Here is a 20014-nt window from a genome sequence, read left to right on the forward strand (position 1 = left end):
AGTAGGAGGTAACTGCACCACTGAAAAAATCGCCGTCAGCTGCTTCCCGTCGATATGAACTTGAAGGGGGGGCGAGCGGCTTGCCAGGGTAAATCCTCCTACTCCGGATACAGCAGTGGCTGCCGGCTGTAAGGGCCAATGATGAGGCCAGCAGCTAGGACTAATAATGCTGGAATCTGCTCCGGTATCTAGCAGACCTGAAAGTGACCTTTTCTGTCCATTATATTCTATGTCAACTTTTTTCTTCGGTCTCTCGGCAAGATTTAAAGTTAACAAAGTAAGTCCTCCTGTGGAACCAAAAGCGCTGTCTCTCCTCTCTTGGGTTTTAATGGGTTGTATTCCTTTCGTCATTTGCTCAAACGGTACTAGCTGAGCAATCCTTTGTCCCTTGTTAATTTGGAGAGGAGGAAAAGGAGTATAAACCATGACCATAATTTCTCCCGTGTAATCCGCATCAATAACGCCAGGTAACACAAACAGTCCTAACATAGAAGCAGAAGATCTCCCAAATAGTAGCGCACCCATCGCTTTGTTTCGTATAATAATAGGTCCTTGAACCCCCGTAGGGATTTTTTGCGGGTGCGGAGTCATTAGCGTTACGTCTACTGCGGCTGCCAGGTCCATGCCGAGGCTCCCTGCGGTGGCGGGTTGGAGGCTCCCGGCTGCGGCGGGCTGGAAACTGCCTGCTGCGGAGGGATGGAGGCTCCCTGCTGTGGAGGGTTGAAGGCGCGGGGGGGTTGAATCTCTGCAGCGGCAACTTGTGTCTGGGCGCGGCTGCTGCGGGAATACGCGCTCCTGGAGAAGTTTCCCGACCTTCGCTTACAAGCGCTTGTATGATGGTTATCCATACAGCATTTCTGGCACCAGATTCCAGTAGCCTGGCACTCCTGGCGCGTATGGCCAAAGCCTCCGCAGCGATAACATTTCATGCGGCCCTTTTTATTTGATGCTGCAAATGCGGCTGACGCTTGAAGAGGTGCAAGTGCGGCTAAAACCTGATTCTGAGACGACTTTGCCTGTTCTTGCAACCCTACTCCTAGCTGTTTAATTGCGTCTACCACTAAAGCCTGCTGCCCGGTTGGCACAAGAGCCATTCTCTCTAATGCCTCCTCTATAGTCCAATTTGCTCCTAAGGTATTAAGTATGTTTCTAGTGGTAGAATTACAATTTTGGATCGCACACTGCTTGAGAAGGGCCCCGCGCATAAATTCTGCCACTCCAGCCCTCTCAATTGCAGCAGCAGCTCTATCAATAAAAGCGCCAAATGATTCCTCTCTACCTTGCTTAATTCCCATATATACTGGCATTCCTCCTGGTTCCTTTACTCTTTCTATTGCTAGTCTGACTAACCTCATTGCCTCCCGGCACTTTTCCTGACCTATTAAAGCTTGTGCCTCAGTGCGAAGGAAAGGTCCCAGACCCATAAGCTCGTTAACAGTAACGCCATGGAGGGGGTCACCCTGCTGTCTTTGTACTGCCACGCATTCATTTACTAATGCCTGCCAATGGGCGTTAAAAAGCAATTGCTGATGTTGGGTAAAGATTAATTTAACTATGCCACGACAATCATTAATAAGAAGAATACTGGTGTCAAAAATATAGTCGAGCATTTGCTTGGCTGGTTCGCTTTTAAAGCCAAACTGGCTAACAGTAGCTCGCAACTGAGATAACATCTTCCAGTCTAAAGCACTAATTGTCGCTTGCATACCTCCGCCAGCCTGGGGGGTGAAAATAACCGGACAAGCCAGTTCGCTTGCTAAGCTTATCAACTCCTGGTCTCCCTTCTCCATTGCATCTTTGGCAAGAGCTGCCCACGCATCCCGTCTTTCCCGTGCAATCATCACCGCTCGATCGTTTTCCAACCCAGGGCTCTGATTACTTTTTGGGAACGGGACACACGTTTGTGGCCCTGGCTGCTGCGATGCAAGCAATACGGGAGACTCAGAAGTGCTATGCATAGCCTGCGGCAAAGCGGGCAATAAAGCACCCTGCGGAGCACCCTGCGGAGCTTGGCTCGTTAGGGGGGGCTGGCTCGTTAAAGGAGGCGGTGGAAGCGGTGCGGAGGGTAGTAAAGCGCTCTGCGGAGCTGGGCTCGGAGCCTGGCATGTAGCCGGACTCACAGCCTGGCTCGGAACCTGGCTTGCCGAGGGAGGTGGCGAGGCCGGTAATGAAACCGTCCTCATTGCAGGGCCGAGAGGAGTCCCCGACTCTTTATCAAACTCCCTCTCTTGATCGTATTCTTTATTACGATCGTGAGCGGCAGTAGCCTGATAGGCAGCCCTCTTTTCCGCCTGAAACTGCAACAGTTCATTGTTAATGACCCACCATAATTTACCCATTTTCCTAGCAGTTTTATCATCGTCTAACGTAGCCTGCCATAATATATCACCAAATTTACGCCACTCCGACAACTCGTGAACCGTGTGGGGATTCACAAAGACTCCCCGTTCCAGACCATAAGCCAAAAGACCTTGCAATTCTTTCTGTAAGTCTATTCCCTTAATTTGCCTTTTTTGCAAAAATGTAATAAAAAGTTCATATGCGGCTTGTCTTTCCATACCTCTTTTTAAGTGCGCACTTTCACCTAGCAGCGTTTTCCCAGACTTATGCCGCACGTATCAGCTGGTCCCATCTATATGGACGCCAGGGCACGGCGCGTATCGGCGGTTTTCTTTTTTCCTCCACTTTAATTTCGCGCTTATTGCCGCTCCCGCTGCTTCGGAGCCTGAACCAGTCCTCACTTATCCTTTGGTGTTCGCAATCCCCGTGGTGGCCGCGATCGTCGTGGTGTCCGCTATCACGTCGGGGTCACCAATTTGTTGAAGTGAGGGGAGAACGACCATTGTGCATCGAACTCGATTTATTGATCGATCAGTCAGCTTAAATAATAGTGTTAACGAACTTCATGCATATTCCAAAATACAGCTTTATGATAGGCTAACAGAGAAAACTCTAACCACTCCTTTTGTTTTACAATACCGTTGATTGTTTACATCAAACAAAATCAGTGTTCTCACTGTGATACGAACGGTTCTCAAAACTTCCGTAACTGTTCCCAGGGTGCCATCTTTTCCCAGAGAGGATGTTACCTTTGTTATGGGAAGACTGCCTGAGAACTTTATTGTTTATACAAGGATGCCTGAGAGAGACTAATTGTTTATAGAAGTCAGGCTGGAAACTGCTTTGAAACTGCTTCACAGCTACCTGTTACTTTTCTCTCAGCTGCATGGCTTCGTGGCCTTTTTCCTCAAGCCATGCCTGAACTAAACTCTCCACAGGAAAACATTTCAGATGATTTCTTTCCATTTTCATTTCACTTCTGGAAAGCTGGTTCAGTTTTCCAGGAATCTTCTCTGTGATCCTGTCCACTCTTTTCAAAAACCTTTCCTGGAGAATGAGGTCGAGCTCTTGTCACAAGATGTGCCAGCAACTGCAGCTTCTCTTGGCTTTCCACACTGTGTGCAGCAGGACTCTTGCAGCAAAGCAGGACAAAAGTTTTGAGGACTTGACAACTTGTCCTTTCTTTTTCTGGTGGACTGGGAAGTTGTGCTATGGGTAAGGTTTTCATTGTTACTGCTCCAGGCTAAGAAAACAGGAGGTGGTACAAAGAATTGTTAGGGAATACAAGCCTGGCTGAATGCAGAGAAAGAATCTCCAGAGCCTGCAGCCACAAGTGGAGAGTTGTGTGATGATCATTCCAACCTGTCACTGGACATCTTGAAAATTATCTGGAATGTGAAAATGCTCTGACAGAGGGAGTTTGTTTCTGAATTCAGTGTGGATGATTCCACATCTGGCACCTTGGTGCATAAATCAAGAGCACAATCAGTTCATGATAAGCACCAGAACAAGATGGACCTCTCAGAGTAGCTGACTGAAACAATCTGAAAAGGAGAAATGCAGGGAATGACCGGGTGAACCTTGCCTGGAAGAAAGGTGAATTTTTCTAATAATTACTAATCCATTCCCTCGTCTTTTGGCTTTCTTAGCAAGACCATTTGCATCCCAGATTCCCTATGAAGTGAGAGGCCTGAGCTTGTGGAAGTGCCTGAAAGATGCCCTGTTTCTCTGCAGGGACATTCAACTGGAACAGGAGGCAGAGCCCTCTCTGGAGAAGCCTCCTCCGAGCTGGAATTTGTGCTGTGCTGGGAGAGGAGGAGGGGGGAGAAGGCTGGCGCTGTGTGGCAGGAGCAGGAGGTTTGGCCGCAGGACATTCCCTCTGCGCCGCTGCCCCGCAATGGGCGGCCGTGCCCGGGGCTCTGGGCCTGGCCCCATGTGCGCTGAGCTCCCTGGGCTGGGCTCAGGTTCCCACTGGGACTGGGCAGAGCCTGGGCTCAAACTGGGGGCAGCAGCAGTGCAAAACAACTCTGGGCATCTGCATTTCCTGCTTCTGGGAAGGAGCAATGAAGTGAGTTGAGAAGTTCTGGTTTCTGTTTCTCCTGGTGGATTTTTTGATTTAATTCCACATTGCGGAGGCAAATTCTGTGACAGCCTCTGTCAGCTTATTCTATTTCAACAATGCCAGCAACAAAGCTGTGTTTGAGCGCTACAAATGTGGCCTGTGTGGCTTTAAGTCCCCTCATCTTAGTGTTCAGGGGCTGGTGAGCATTCCAGTATCTGCTGATCTTTATGCCTGTGACAAAAATACTGACTTCACTGTCATGAAAGCACAGTGGGTAGCACCAACTGAAAGAGGCACTTGCATTTTTATGGATAAAATTCAGGTTGCAAGCAGAAGAGGGCCAAGAGCAGCCATGATCTGCAATTCCCAAGGCAAAGGCGCCAGCAGCCTCCTCCTGTCACCTCAGGGTGAGTAAAAGAGCATTGAAAACAGCGCTGGAACCTGGTCCTTTCTTCCTCTGAGGGCTGGCTCAGGGCAGCACAGGCGGGCCCTGAGCAGTCAGGGCTGTGTGTGGGTGATTGCTGCTCTGCTCCAGAATTGAGCTGGAAAAAGCCCTTGGGAGCCGAGGCAGGAGCAGGCGGGAAGGGGCCGGCGCTGCTGCTGCTCCTGGCCGGGAGCCCCGGCTGGGCCAGGCTGGCGCCCCCTCCGCTGGGGCTGCTGCTGCTGCCAGAGGCGGGCGGGACTCGGGGACAGGGAACGGACACGGGGGGACAGCAAAGGCCTGGCGGCTGCAGGGATGGTGGCGCTTGGGCCAGCGCCAGCACAGAGCTTCAGCCCACAGTTAACCCCAAGGGAAACGCTGGAGAAAGGCTTCATTTCAGCTTTCTTTACTTGTCGCTGTAATGAAGGCACTGAAATGAAAGGAGAACAAGCAGGGCCCGACCCCTCCTCCTCTGGGAGGAGCCCCGCGTCTGGGGCTGTGAGGGGACGTGAGGGGCCATGGGGAACTGTGAGGGGCTGTGAGGGGCCATGAGGAGCCGTGAGGGGCCATGGGGAGCTGTGAGGCTTTGTGAGGGGCTGTGAGGTTTCACTCTTGAGTCGAGAATGACACAGGAACAGGCGGGAGGCAGTTGTGTAGAGAGAGTGAAAGAAGAGAACTGTGCGGTTTTTATAGAGTGATATGATTTATTCTATTTGATTGGCTGGTTAACAAAAACACATTATACACTGTCCTTGAGAAGAACAGAAAGACAAAGTAGAAGAACACCACCTGCAGATTGTTTATACTTAACAAGTTATCACATTCCTACAACACCCTAAAAATTCTCACATGCTGCTGTGAGAAACACTTGCTGTTTCTCTCTCTCTCTTCCAGAGCATCCACAGTGAGGGGCTGTGAGGGATTTTGGGGAACTGTGAGGGAGCCATGAGCTGTGGGAGGCTTTGAGGGGCCATGAGGGGCCATGGGGAACTGTGAGGGAGCCATGAGGGGCTGTGAGGGGCCCTGAGGGGCCATAAGGGTCTATGTGGGAGGCCAGGCTCCTCATGGAACCAAGGATCCATTGTGACACTGGGGAACCAAGGAGATCATTGTTGACAGTACAGAACCTCATGGAATCAAGGGGCCATTGTGGCACAGCAAGGCCTTGTGGAACCAAAGGGACCATGGTGACACTATGGAACCTCATGGTACCACAGGTCTGTTGTTACACAGCAGCCACAGCAGGGCCGCAGAACCAAGGAGATTGTTGTGACACTACACAACCTCATGGAATCAAGGCATCCATGTTACACAATGAACCTCATGGAGCAAAGGGTCCATTGTGACACTGTGGAACCAAGGAGACTGCTGCTGGCAGTAGGAAAGCTCATGGAACCAAAAGTCCATTGTGGGGCATCATGGAACCATGGAGACCATTAGGACACTTCAGGACCACGGGAACCAAGGGGCCATTGTGACACTGCAGGGCCTTGTATAACCAAGGGGTCCTTGTAGCACTGATAGTGGAACCCTGGAAAAAGTTAAAGATAGAATCTAAAATGTTAGGCTTTGTGCTTTCCCAGATCAACTGCACCTGCGTAAGCAGTATGATAAATTATATAATTGTTAGATGTGATGATTGTTTAGTAATTAAATGTAATTATTATATAACCATAAGAAGAATAGTGAGAAACTATGTTGGAAATTCAGAGAGGGGCTAAATTTATGTATACAATAGAACAATATAAGTTTAATAATTAACATGAAAGTTATGTAACGATAGAGTATAAAACATGATCATTTCGGATGTATGGTCGGAGTCAGATTTGGGTTGAATATACCCCGATTCCCAGAGCTCTTAATAAAAAGCACCGCATATAATCCCCCGTGATTATGTGTTTCTGAATACTAACAGCACTGCAGGGCCTCATGGTCTCAAGGGGATCAAAATGACACTGTGGGGCTCCATAAGGGGCTGTGGAGCTCCATAAGGGGCTGTGGGGCTCTATAAAGGGCTGTAGGGCTCCATGAGACCATGGGGCCATTCTGATGGTGGAACCAAGGATACCATTGTTACACTACAGAATAAAGGAGGCCATTGTGAACCAGCGGGGGAACCTGCTGGGACTACTGTGACACTTCCAGGGCCATTGTGGAACAGCAGGGCCTCGTGGAAGCGATGAGACCATTGTGACATCCCAGGGCCTCATGGGAGCAGGGGGCCTCTGGGACACTGTGGGTCTCCATGGAAACAAGGGGCCAATGTAACACATCCAGGCCTGCTGGAGCCAAGGGGCCACTGTGATCCTGGGGAACCCAATAGAACCAAGGGGCCATTTGGAGACATTGTGACCTCATGGAAGCAAAGGACCATTGTGCAGTCCCATGGCAAGAAGGAAACCATTTGGACACTGCAAGGCCCCATGGAAAGCAAGGGGCCATTTTGCCACTGCAGAGCCAAGGAGACCATTGTTATATCACTGGGCCTAATGGAAACCAAGATCTGTGGTGATCCTACAGGGCCTCATGGAACTAAGGGGCAATTTTGATGCTGCAGGGCCTCAAGGATCCAAGAACATGGAACAGGTCTGGGTGGCTGGGCCTCCTGGGGGCTGCTTGACTGGTCCAGCTGGCCTTGGCATGTTGAGAGTTGCTTCTTATCATCCCCTGAAACCCTGGAGTTCTGTGCATTCCTTCCTGTGGGAAAGAACTGTCCTTCTGCTCCAGGGGTTCAAGGCTGAAATTTGGATTCCTCCTCCAAATCTGATTATATCCAAGGATTATTCCCATATGAAACCTGCCAGAACAGACTGCTCTGGCTGGCCTTGGCCTCTTGGGGGCAACCCCTCATGTGCCTTCAAAACACTGGGGGCCCGTTCTTTTCTTCCCATTGAAAAAAACACTTTCAAGTCCAGCCATCCATGGCCAAAATTGAGAATCCGCCTCCAAAATTCCTAATATCCAATGGTACCTCCCAGACAAAAGCTGCCAGGGCTATCTAGATTCCCTTGGCTGCCCTGGTGGCCCTGGTGTTGCTGGTAGGGCCTGAGTGCTCTCGGGGCCGGGCGCAGCCCTGGGGGTGGCAGTGCCGGGGCTGCAGCAGGGACAGCCCATGGGCACTGCTGGGGCAGCGCTGATGCCACAGCCCAGGCTCTGGGGGCTCCAGGCTCCTTGCCCAGGCTCTCCCAAGAACACGGCCAGGCCAATGCTCAGCACAGAAAAGCCCCGTGAGCAGCCCCAGGCTGGCCATGGGCAGGCTGGGGACAAACAGCATGGCTGGGGCTCTGCAAGAGCCCTGGGGGAGATGGGAAGGAGCAGCAGGGCAGGAGCTGATCCATCCCCAGTGCGCTGGACAGCACAGGGCAGCATCCCAGAGCGTCCTGATGGAGCTGCCAACAACATCCCCCCTCTGCAGCCCTGGCCTCTCCCCCAGCTCACAGAGGTGCCCCATCCTTGCAGGCACAGACACGGCAGCACTGGCTTGGCAGCCCCTGTTTGCATTGCACACAGCAGGGGGAGCACCCCCATGCTGTTGGTGTGGGGACATGAACCTGAGGGAGCACAAATGCCATCAGCCCCCGGGGCCAGCAAGGGCTGGGGGACACCAGGGAAACCACTCAGCTTTGTCCTGACCTCTGCAGTCTGCCAGAAAGTTTGTTCCCATCAGCTGGGAGTTTGCTGTCCCACTGCAGGTGCCGTTGCTCAGAGCCAGGGCTGCCTGGCAGCCACCCCCAAACTGCCCTCAGCATTTCCTTTGCTTCACCTTTGCTTTCTTTCCTCTTCCTGCTACAAATTTCTTCCTGTTGCCCACCCCTGTTCCCTGCCCTGCAAACAGCACATCCCTGTTTGCCCTTTCCTCTCTGGCCCCACTCCCCATTGCAGTTCCTGACTTGACCCCATAGGAATGTCCCTTGGGGAGCAGGATCATCCTACAAGTGCTGCAGGAACTGTCTGCAGGCTCCTGCAGTGCCTGGTGCTGCACCCTTGCCAGAGGCACCCCAGGCCAGAGGGGCACATCTGGGCTGCTGTGTCTGGCTCTGGGGCTCCCTGTTCTGAGCAGTGAGGAGGAGCTGCAGAGGCTCTGCAGGACTGACAGGATGGGCTTTGGGGCTGGCAGGAGAAGCTGAGGGACCTGGGCTGCTGGAGCTTCTGAAGAGGAGGCCCAGGGCTCCTCCTGCAACTGCTGCAAGGGCGGTTTCAGAGAATCTCAGAATCAACAAGGTCAGAAAAGACCTTGGATATCATCAAGTCCAACCTGTGCCCTGACACTGCCTTGTCTCCCCTGAGCCTCCTCTTCTCCAGGATAAACAACTACAGCTCCCTCAGCTGCTCTTCACAGGACTTGTGTTCAGACCCCTCCCCAGCCTTGTTTCCCTTCTCTGGACACGCTCCAGCCCCTTCATGTCCTTCCTAAATTGGGGGGGCCCAGAACTTCAAACAGCACACAAGTTCTGAGCAGTGGGGAAGAATCACTGCCCTGCTCCTGCTGGCCACAGCATTCCCGAGCCAGGCCAGGAGCCACTGGCCTCCTTGGCCACCTGGGCACCGTGCTGCCTCATGTCCAGCCTGCTGTCCATCAGTCCCTGCAGGTCCCTTTCTGCCTGGCTGCTGTGCAGCCACTCTGTCCCCAGCCTGTAGTTCTGCAGGGGTTGTTGTGGCCAGAGTGCAGGAACCAGCACTTGCACTTGTAAAAGCTCACTGTGTTGGATTTGGCCCCTGGATCCAGCCTGTCCAGGGCCCCGTGCAGAGCCCTCCTACCCTGCAGCAGATCCACACTCACACCCAGCTTGAAGTCATCTGCAAATTTAATGATGGTAGACTCAATCCACTCATCCAGATCATCAATGCAGACATTGAAATCCACGCTGGCTGGCTCTGATCCCTCGGCCATCCTGTGGGTGCCCTGGGATGGCACTCAAGGTGATCTGTTCCATCACCTTGCTGGGCACCAAGGTCAGGCTGATAGGCCTGGAGTTCCCCAGCTCCTCCTTCCATGTCCCTGTTCCATCCCTTCTTGGGGATGGGGTCACCCTGGCACCTCCAGTCCCCTGGGACCTCCTCGCTGAGCCAGGACTGATGATAAATGATGGAAAGCAGCTTGAGGAGCTCATCCACAGCTTCCTCATCCCCCTACACCTGTGAGCATCGGAGCGGCTCTGCAGGTCACCAGGTGTTTCCTCCTGGATTACAGGGGGCTGTTCTGCTCCATGTGCCCATTTACCAGCTCAGGAGAGCACTTGTCCTGAGGACAAGCTGTCTTCTTGTTGAAAATTGAGACAAACAAAGTGTAAAGTAGCTTAGCCTTTTCCTTATCTTTAGTTACTTTAGTTCTCTGTGTAGGAGCCGAACTTGTGACCCCTTTATCTTTAGTTATATTCTCCACTGCATCCAATAAAGAATAGAGATTATCCTTTTTCCTGCTTTTGTTATATTTTTTTATTAAAACACTTTTTTTCTTTTACAGAAGCAGCCAGTTAAGTTCTAATTGAGCTTTCACCTCTCTAATTTTCTTTCTGCATAGCCTAACAATATCCTTAACCACTTCCTGTGTTGCCAGTCCTTTATTCCTCTAGTTCCCACAAAAGCTGCATGGGCAGTCAGGACAGTCATTTTCCTCACTAGCTCATGTTTTGGCATGCTGGGACTGGCTGCTCCTTCCCTGTTAAGATTACTTTCTGGAAATGTCTTCATCCTTCCTGGACCCCTTCCTTTTTAAGAGGTCCCTTAAAAAAATCAGTACCTGATTTGGTACTCCCCAAATCAGAATCCTAACTAGGCCAAAGTCTGCCCTTCCTAATTCCAGTGTAGAAGATTTGTTGCTGCCCTCTGCAGAGCTTCCTGCCCTGCAGCACAGCCACATTCCCACCCAGCTTGGTGTCACCTGGGAACTGACCGAGGCTACCCTCTATCCCCTTGTCCAGATCAGCAATAAAGAGATTTAAATGACTGGGCCCCAAACCTGAGCCCTGGGGACACCCCTGGATGTGGTTCCATTCCTCAGCTGCTCTGAGTGTCAGGGCTTGGATGAGGGAAATGGTGGGATGGGGGTGGGGACAAAGTCTGATTGACTGTCAGCCATGAAGGGTCTTGATTTTCATTTCAATTCAGGCTGCATTAGGAGGTGCTGGGGATCAATATCAATTGGACATTGCTGATACCAATCTATGAACAGGACAAGAAAACTGAACAGGACACAACAATTCTCTCTTCATTGTTTTCAATATAGTAGATTCACATTGAATACACTTGTGAAAGCTATGTAATTAACCACAGAAAGATTGAAGACTTGAATTATTCCCATAGGCTTGTCTTGTTTGGGTATTTAGAACAAATGTTTATCAGCTTTTCTCAATGAATTCCTGAACTGAAGAGCCAAAGAAAGAAGAGACCTGTGAAGTAATAAAAATCATCAGCAACCTCCAAATGGCTGAGGATCCATCCTCATCAGAGCAGCAATGAACAGAAATTGGCAGCCACAGAGCTTGGGTTGGGCCCTGGGCCTGGAGCAGGAGCAGCTTTTGAGGGCACCAAGGCCGGGGCTCTTGTGCTGCCCTGGGCAGATGGGATGGCAGCAGGGGCTGTAGAGCTCTCAGCACCTCAGCCCGAGGGGAGCAGGGCAGCCAGGGAGCCTCCTTTGGCCTTGGCCAAGCACCTTCCCCCACGGCTGGGGCTGAGTCCTGTGGCAGCTGCAGCTGCTGCTGTGCCCTTACCAGGGGCTGAGGCTGTGGGGCAGTGCCCAGAGCAGCCTGGCCTGAGCAGAGCTGTGGGGCCAGAGCCGGCTGGGCTGGGCTGGGGAGAGGCCCTTGGTGCTGCCCAGAGCTCAGGGCAGCTGGTAGAGCTTGCAGGGAGCTGGGCTGGGCTCAGAGAGCCTGGCCCAGAAACCATCAGTGTCCATCTCAGCCTGGCTGAGCATGCAGGGGCAGGACTCAGGCCAGGCCTTGGGGGGCAGGGCCAGCGCCTGTGCAAGGCATTGCAAACAGGCAGGTGGCCCAGAGAGGAGGCTGCTCTGTGCCCTTGGTGGCACGGACAGAGCAGGGAGGGGGCCCAGGACATTTTTCAGCGCCAGCCTCTGTGCCCAGCCCTTGGCAGCCCTGGCTGCTGAGCCCAGCTTTGGCGTGGGCTGAGTTTGGCTGTGGCCCAGCTCCATCCACCTGCGGGGCTCAGGGCCTGTTCCCGGCCATGGCCAGCCCTGGCTGCCTCTCTGCTGGCCCAGAGGCTGGCAGAGCCTAGGTCAGGGCTGTCTGTGCAGCCCCGCAGGTGCCATGGGCTCTGCAGGAGCTGGCAGAGGCTGCCCAGCAGGGAGGCCATGGGGCACATAGCCCCAAGGCTGCTGTGGGCACCATGGCACAGGGGCCATTCCCAGCCGCAATGCTCCTGGCCTGGGCTGGGCCTGCACAGGGGCTGGGCCACCGTGCCTGGGCCAGCACAGGGCCACAAAGGGGCCAGGCAGCCACTGCCAGGGCTGACAGCAAGGCCAGGCACACACAAGCAATTGCTGAGCATGGCCTGCACTGGCCAGGCCTGACTGTGCCAAAGGCAGAGCTCAGTTCCCCCTGGGGCTGCAGGAACCGTCCAGAGCCCAAAGAGGCTCCATGGCTGTCCTGGAGACCAAGGCTGGAGCAGGGAAATGCAGGGCTGCTGAGGGACAGGATGGAATTCCAGCAGACTCATCAGCTTGCAAGGTGCCAATCTCAGCTTGGCACCTCAGGGTACTGGGGCCCTACAAGGAGAGCTGCTTGGATGAGCAGAACATCAGAACAACTGGTGTCTGCCTGGAAAGGGGCATGCGTTTTAATACCTGTTGTGTCCTCTGCGTTGGATCTACTGCACAAATACCAACAAGACATTCTCAGGAGCTCAAAACAACAAAACAGCCTTTACTGGCAACTTTAGAAAATAACTGAAACTTTGGCAAAGATTTAAGATGACAGTCAATCAACAAAAAACACTTCTCAAAGTATTCACGTGCCCATCCAACTACAGGAACCCAAGCCTGTTCAATTTTAAGTTAATCAAAATTTGCAAGGGGAAAGAACTAGAAGAAATAGACAGACAAAGATAGAAAGACAAATAAGATACAGAGAAAAACCCACACCTGGGTTCCAGTGTTGTTCAGATGGAAATTCCAAGAGGAGGTAGGGTCAAAATGTGTGCTTGCCTTGTGGTCAGCCTTAAATACCCCTTGGTCTTCCTGGGCCCTTCCCCCAGCTGGGACTATGGGTCATTTGGTCACTCAGGAGCTGGGCTGGGGGCTGCAGAGGTGGCTGTGGAGCATTGCCTGTGCTGTGCCAGGCACTGGCAGCCACTGCTGGGCTGGGATAGAGGCTCTGGGGGCATTGGGGTTACAGGGCAGGGCAGGGCTGGGCTTACAGGGCAGGGCAAGGCTGGACCTGCTCCTTCCTCCCACACACACAAAATTATTCAAGCCAACAATCTCCTCCAATCTGTCACAATAGGCAGTGTTGGAGGTGGAACCCAAATTTGGCCATGGGCACCTGGAGAAGCAGGACAGTTCCTTTCCATAGGAAGGAAAGCACAGAGTCTGTCCCAGAGTTTTGGGGACAGAGGAGTGGTGACCCTTGTGAAACCACTGCCAGACAGACTTGTACTGGCAATATTGCTATGGGAATAATGCCTGGATATAAGGAAACTTGGTGGTGAAATCCCAGTTCTGGTCATGGGTGCCTGGAGAAGAAGGACAGTTCTTTTCCATAGGAAGGAAAGCATGAAGCCCCAGTGTTTGAGCAGCAGATGAAAAGAGACCCTCAACATGCCAAGGTCAGCTGGACCAGTCAGGTGGCCGCTGGGACCAGCCAGACCTGTTCTGTGTTCCCTTGGTTTTATGGGGCCCTGAGGTGTCACAAGGGTGCCTTGGTTCCATGGGGTCTCACAGTGTCACAATGGCCCCTTGGTTCCATGACACCCCAAAGTGCCGTAATGGTCTCTACAGTTCCATGAGGCCCTGCAGTATCACAATAGACACTTGGTTTGATGGGGCCTCTCAGTGGCACAATGATCCCTACATTCCATGGAGTCACACAGTGTCAGTAGTGTCCCCTTCGTTCCATGGGGCCCAGCAATGTCACCATGGTCTCCATGGTTCCATGAGGCCCCAGAGTATCACAAGGGTCCCTTGGTCTCACAGGGCCCCACAGTGTCACAATGGTCCCTTGGTCTCACAGGGCGCACAGTGTCACAATGGTCCCTTGGTTCCATGGTCCTGTGCTGCTGCATTCCCCCCTCCCCTTCTCAGGCTGCCCTGCCAGCTGAGAAATGCTCCTTGGGCCTCGGCCTTGGCCAACAGCCCCTGGGCTCAGCTCCTCTGCAGCTCATCACAAACACTGTCTGCCCCAGGCACTGCTGCTGCCTTTAGCAGCAGCCCTGGGAACTGTTTTTGTTCCCTCAGTGGCACAACATCCCTGTTCTCACACTGCCAAAGAAAGCTGTTGGTGCCAAGTGCAGCCAGGATGAACCATTGCTGGGACTGAAGCCCCTCTCTTGGGGCCCTGCAAACAGCGCTCCAAAAGGAGCCCTTGGAGCTCTCCTGGGCCAGCCACTCCCTCTGAGTGGGGCCTCTCCCAGCCGGGAACTCTCCCGTTTGCTGCACTCGGGGATCCTGAACAACAATGGAGCCTGGGCCGATCCCCCCACTCCTCCAGGCTCAGCCCATTGCCCACTGGGGAGATGCCAAAGGATCCACAGTGAGCATTTCCTGCCCTCAGGGGAATTTCTCACAGGTGCCTTGCACTGACTCTTTGTGTCTGTGTGCACACAGGAGTGCCTGTGCTGGGGAAATGTGGCAGAAATGCTGCTCTCTGAGGGGTCTGAGTGCCTTGGATAGCTGAGCCAGTCAGGCCTGTAGGTAAGGGTGAGTCACAGATTGTAAGCTAAGTTAAATGCTGCTAAGAGTTTTTCTTTTGCTAAGTAGTGAAGTTTAACATAAGTTATAAGCTAAGCTGAATATTGTTAAGTGTTTTTCCACTGTAAAATCATTAAGTCCTAGGTTATAAGTAAGGTTAAATACTGTCAAGTGCTGTTCTTTTGCTAAATGCCGAAGTCTAAGGTATCAATCAAGGCCTGTTAAATTTGAGTTCTGTTTAGCTTTTAGGCTGCATTCATTTTATCCTTGCCTTCACTGTCCTTTAGGCACACATTCAGGTGCACAAATTTTGACAGTTCTTAGTTAATTTCTGGTTTGATTGCCTGGATTTTGATTGGTTTTGTTGTTGCTTTGTTTCCCTGGTGTGCCTTTGTTTCCCTGAAGTGTCCAGTTAGGAGCAGAGTGACTCTTGCCAAGGAACTTTGTGCTGCTTTCCCTTAATTTTCAATCTGGTTTTTGCTGCTCCCTTGCTGGGGATTTTTCAGTGCTCTCAAGCCCTCGTTTGTAACAGGATGAAGTAGCCCTGGCCCAGGCTCTGGCCCTGGGGGACACGGGGACGCTGCCGGAGGGTCCCTGTCCCCCTGTGCCACCCCCAGGGCCCCGGCCCCCCGTCCCCGTGTCAGGCTCTGGGGTCGATCTCGTGGAACATCCTCTGGAGGAGGCTGCGGGGCCGGGGGGACCCGGGGGGACAGGGAATCCTGCTGTGCACAAGCAGGGTTGGACTGCTCTGGGGGGAACTGTGAGGGTGGCTGGGGCAGAGTGACCTCCCCAGGGACCTCACACAGCCCCTGTGATGTCACACAGCCCCCGTGATGTCACACAGCTCCTCAGATGTCACACTGCCCCTGTGATATCACACAGCCCCTGTGATGTCACACAACACCCTTGTGATGTCACACTGACCCTGTGATGTCACACAACCCATGTGATGTCATACTGCCCATATGATGTCACACTGATCCTGTGATGTCACACAGCACCTGTGATGTCACACAGCCTACTCTGTGATGTCACACAGCCTACTCTGTGATGTCACACTACCCCTGTGATGTCACACTGATCTTGTCATGTCACACAGCCCCTGTGATGTCACACAGCCTACTATGTGATGTCACACAGCCTACTCTGTGATGTCACACTGCCCCATGTGATGTCACACTGATCCTGTGATGTCACACCCTGTTCTGTGATGTCACTCAGACACCCAGTGATGTCACATCCCACTCTCTGATGTCACAGAGCCACCCTCCATGATGGTAGAGTCTGCAGTATGGCCTAACACCCTACTCTGTGATGTCACAGCCAGCTCTTTGATGTCATAACCCCTCAGTGATGTCACACAATCCTCTCTGTGATGTCATACTGCCACTCTGTAATGTCCCTGCACACACTTTGACCTCTCAGCCTGCTCTGTGATGTCACACAGTCCCCTCTATGATGCTGTAGCTGCTCAATGACTTCACACAACAAACTCTGTGATGTTAAAGCCCAATCTGTGACCTCACACAGCCCACTCTGTGCTGTCACACAGCCCCTTGCTGACATGCCAGCTGCTCTGTGCCTCTGTGACACAGCCACAGAGGTGCTGCTGTGACACAGCCCCCTCTGGGCCATCCCACAGCCCCTGCCAGTGCTGGGCCCCTGTGAGCTCTGTTTGTGCCCTGCTGGTGTCCCTGAGGGGCCCTGGCAGCGTCCCAGCCCTGCTGGGCTGTGCACAGGAGCTGCTCCTGGCCAGAGCTGTCTCTCTGCAGCGCTGCCCTTGCCAGGAGCTGCCTCTGGGCCAGGAGCCCAGCCCAGCTCAGCAGCACCGACACAGCACAGGGACTTAATGACCCTCTGGGGCTTTGGTGCTCTTTGCATCAGACTCAGTCCCTCAGAGTGTGTTTAAAAACTTCTCAAGAACTCAAAGTTCAATTGAAACACTGAATTTGCTAGAAGATTTAATGGGTCCCACTGAGGGACAGGACTGAGAAAGTGTCCCCAGGTTCCAGGTACAGCAGAACCCTGGAAGCACTGATGACAGGCAGGGACAAGCGAGGCAAATGTGTCTCTGTGCTGAGCACACCTGGATGTGTTTGAGGAATGCAAAGGGCCAAGGTCTGAGCCCCAGCCCCTGGCCAGGCAGATCCTGTCCCTCCCTCCTTACTCAGGGCTATTCCCGGGATGGGCACTGGCATGTGGGGATGTGCAATGCCAGGGACAGGAGCATGGGGCGGCCCCTGCCAGGCTGCTGAGCAGGGACGAGGAGGCAATGAGGCCCCAGGCCTGCAAGGGTCACTTGTCCCCTCGTGGCCTCAGGCCCAGACCCAGCAGCCATGGCCAAAGTGCTGCCCATGTTGGCTCTGGCAGGGCTGTCTTGCAGCTGCTGCCCATCCCTGTGCCCTGTGCAGCCCAGGCTGTCCCACGGTGTCCCTGCCCTGTGCCTCTGTCCCTGCAGGCTGTCGGCATCCCCCGGCTGCCCCACCTGGCTGGGCCCTTCCTTTGCTGACAGCTCTGCCTCCTGCCTGCCTCTGCCTGCCCACACAGAGCCTGGGGCTGCTCCAGGTTCCTGCTGGGGACGTGCTGCACCACAGCCCTGCCCTGGCAGGGAAATTCCTTTCTGTTGCTGCCCAGGCTGGGCTTCCCCAGCTGCCCTTGGTGCCATTATTTCCTTCTCATGTTTATATCCTCCAGGAAGAAAAGCTCCAGCCTCTCTGAAACCACCCTTCAGCCCCTGCCAGGCTATGCCTTTTCTATCCTCAGTCTCCACCCCACTGAGCCCAGAGCCTGCAGCCTCCACCTGCTGGTTATGTGATGAGGCCTCCAAACCCCATCTTGGGAGATGTTTGGGTCCTCTCCAAGGTTTGTGAAAATGAAAAACAGTGGTCAAAGGTATTTTCTCCCAAATCTTGCAGTGGCAGAACAAGGGTCAATATGTCTAAAGTGAATGAGGTGGGATTTACATTTGTTAGAAGGAGGAAATATTTTACAGTGACGAGAGTGGAACAAAACTGCAACTGTTTCTCCAGAGAAGTGGATGTGCCATCCCAGGAATTATCCAAGAGCAGGAGCTTTGTGCAACCTGACATAGGGAAACGCTTTCCCTCCCCAAGGATGGAATTCCTGTTGTGTGGGTTCTCTAATGTGCTCACAAGGCTTTTGGCCAGAATGTCAGCTGAGGGCAGCCAGGTTGCTGCAGCAATTCAGAGGCATCTCCCTAATAATTTTAATAACCAGCTGATAACAACCCACTGAAACTTGAACAGAACTTGTTCACCTTTAAGTAGTTTAAGCAATCACTATAGGGAAAAATGTATAGACCAGTACATTTAGAAAATGTTGCATTTCTTCAGTGCAAAAAAAAAAAGCACAATCAGTAGAGCATATATTGCTCATGCACTCAGCTGGGCAAACCACTGAACTGCTGCACCAGAGGACGGGCACTATCCCATCCTGTATTTCCCTTTGGCATTCTCTCTCAGAGTGCAGATGAGACAAAACCAAGAACTTCAACTTGAGTCAATCTTTACCTTCAAAGGAAATTCGGGAACCTTTTGCAGAAGCCAATGCTATGCACGTTGATGAACTCTTTGCAGAGGTCAAAGCTCTGCGGGCGTAGTAATTTTGCAGAGGCTAATGCTCTGCGGGTGTAGTAATTTTGCAGAGGCCAATGCTCTGCAGGTGTAGGAATTCTTTCAGGAGACCAATGCTCCGCGAACAATTCCCTTTGCGAATCGCCCAGGGAAGCCGCCTGCAGGAGCCCAGGCTGCGCACACCCAGCCAGGGCCGCGTTCTCAGGCAGCTGAGGCCGCGCTGCTGTCACAGACGCCGCCGCCGCGTTCGCGGTTCCCAGGCACCCGCGGGCCCCGGCAGCCGCCGCCGTTTCCCGGATCCTGCCCCTCCCGGCCCCGCACGCCCCCCCAAGATGCTGCCGGGGCTCGGGGGCTTCGTCTGCCCGGGCTGGGGCTCGGCCTCCCCTGCGGGACAAGGTGAGGGGGGTCCCCGGGGGTCGTGTCCCCCCGGGAGCGTGTGTGAGTCCCTCATGTGCCCCCCAAGCCGGGGTCACCCCCTTTTCTCTGCCCAGAGCTCCTGAGCCAGCTCCTGCTGTCCCCCGGCAGGGGCTTTGGGGAGCCTCCCGGGGACCCCCTTGAATGACCATTCCTGCGGACTGGGACCCTCCGCATCTCCTTCCCCAGCTGCAGGATCCCCTGCACCCCCTTTCCCGGGTACCCTCCTCTGGCAGCCCCTGGATCCCCCGTTTCCATAAGCCCAGGGACCCCCGGACCCCATTCCCGGCCAGCCCGGGGCACCTCACCCCCAGGCCTCCCTTTGCCCGGCGACCGGTGACGGCACCAAAGACTCGGGGCGCCATTGGCGGGCAGCACAGAGCGGCGCCAATGGCGGGGCCGGAGGCGGTTCAGGGGGCGGGGCCGCAGCAGAGCAGCGCGATGGCTCCAGCGCTGGGGCTGGGAGCGTTCCTGGTGCCCGGGGGGCGGCGAGAGCTGAGGGGGACCCCCGGCACCGGGACTCTGTGATCGCCCGTTCCGGAGCACCGAGGGGCCCCTGAACCCCCATTTCTTTGGCGCCGCTGTCCCCCCGCACCGCCATTCCCGGGCATGGGTTCCACCCTGCGCCCCCTTATCCGTCACCAACAACCCCCGCACCCTCTTCCCGGCCATCCCCCCTCTCCTAGCCTCCAGAGCCCCCTTTTCTTTGACCCAGAGACCCCTTGACCCCTATTCCTCCCTTTGGGAATGTGGAGCAGCAGGATGGGGGCTCCCCTCCCCGCCTCACCATGCCGTGCTTCCCAGAGCCGGAATCCAGCGGGAATCTCACCCTGGTGCTCCCTGGGTCTGTCCGCGCTGCCATCGGCGTTGTTCTCCTCATCGGATTCGGCATCTGGACGCTCCAATTCGCTTCCCCCCAAACCCATCCTGGGGGTCACCCTGTTCTTCCCCCCTCCCAAGACTCCTGGAGGTCCCCCATGACCCACCGAGCCCCCCAAACTCCTCCTGGGTCCACCATAAGCCGTACATGGGGATTCCTGGGAGTTCTCCTGTGTTCCCCCATTCCCAGGACTTTGGGGGTCCCCCCCCGACCTGTCCGTGCCCCCCCAGATTTCTTCCACAGCCCCCTGTGATGGTGGGGCTGGGGGCTGAGTGCTGGTGCCCCCCAGCCTGCAGCAGATCCAGCGCTGAGGGGAGTTCGGGGGTCCCTTTGCATTTGGGGTCCCCTGGGGGTTGGAATGACCCCCCGGGCCCCCAGGATCCCCCTGAACACGCTGACGCTGCCTGTGCTTGGTGAGGGGGTTCATTCCCAGTACGGGGTCCCA

General features: G+C 54.1%; 1 protein-coding gene across 1 annotated transcript; it reads left to right on the forward strand.

The window, feature by feature from the left end:
- Nucleotides 1–2167: 2167 nt before the first annotated feature.
- On the forward strand, nucleotides 2168–19217 carry LOC132087159 (proline-rich protein 2-like). Its single transcript, XM_059493205.1, has 3 exons — nucleotides 2168–2252; nucleotides 18425–18671; nucleotides 18926–19217. The coding sequence occupies exons 1-3, from the start codon at nucleotides 2168–2170 to the stop codon at nucleotides 19215–19217; spliced, it is 624 nt and encodes a 207-aa protein (XP_059349188.1).
- Nucleotides 19218–20014: the final 797 nt, after the last annotated feature.

The sequence above is a fragment of the Ammospiza nelsoni genome, unplaced genomic scaffold (assembly GCF_027579445.1).
Source record: "Ammospiza nelsoni isolate bAmmNel1 unplaced genomic scaffold, bAmmNel1.pri scaffold_40, whole genome shotgun sequence".
Lineage (NCBI taxonomy): Eukaryota > Metazoa > Chordata > Aves > Passeriformes > Passerellidae > Ammospiza > Ammospiza nelsoni.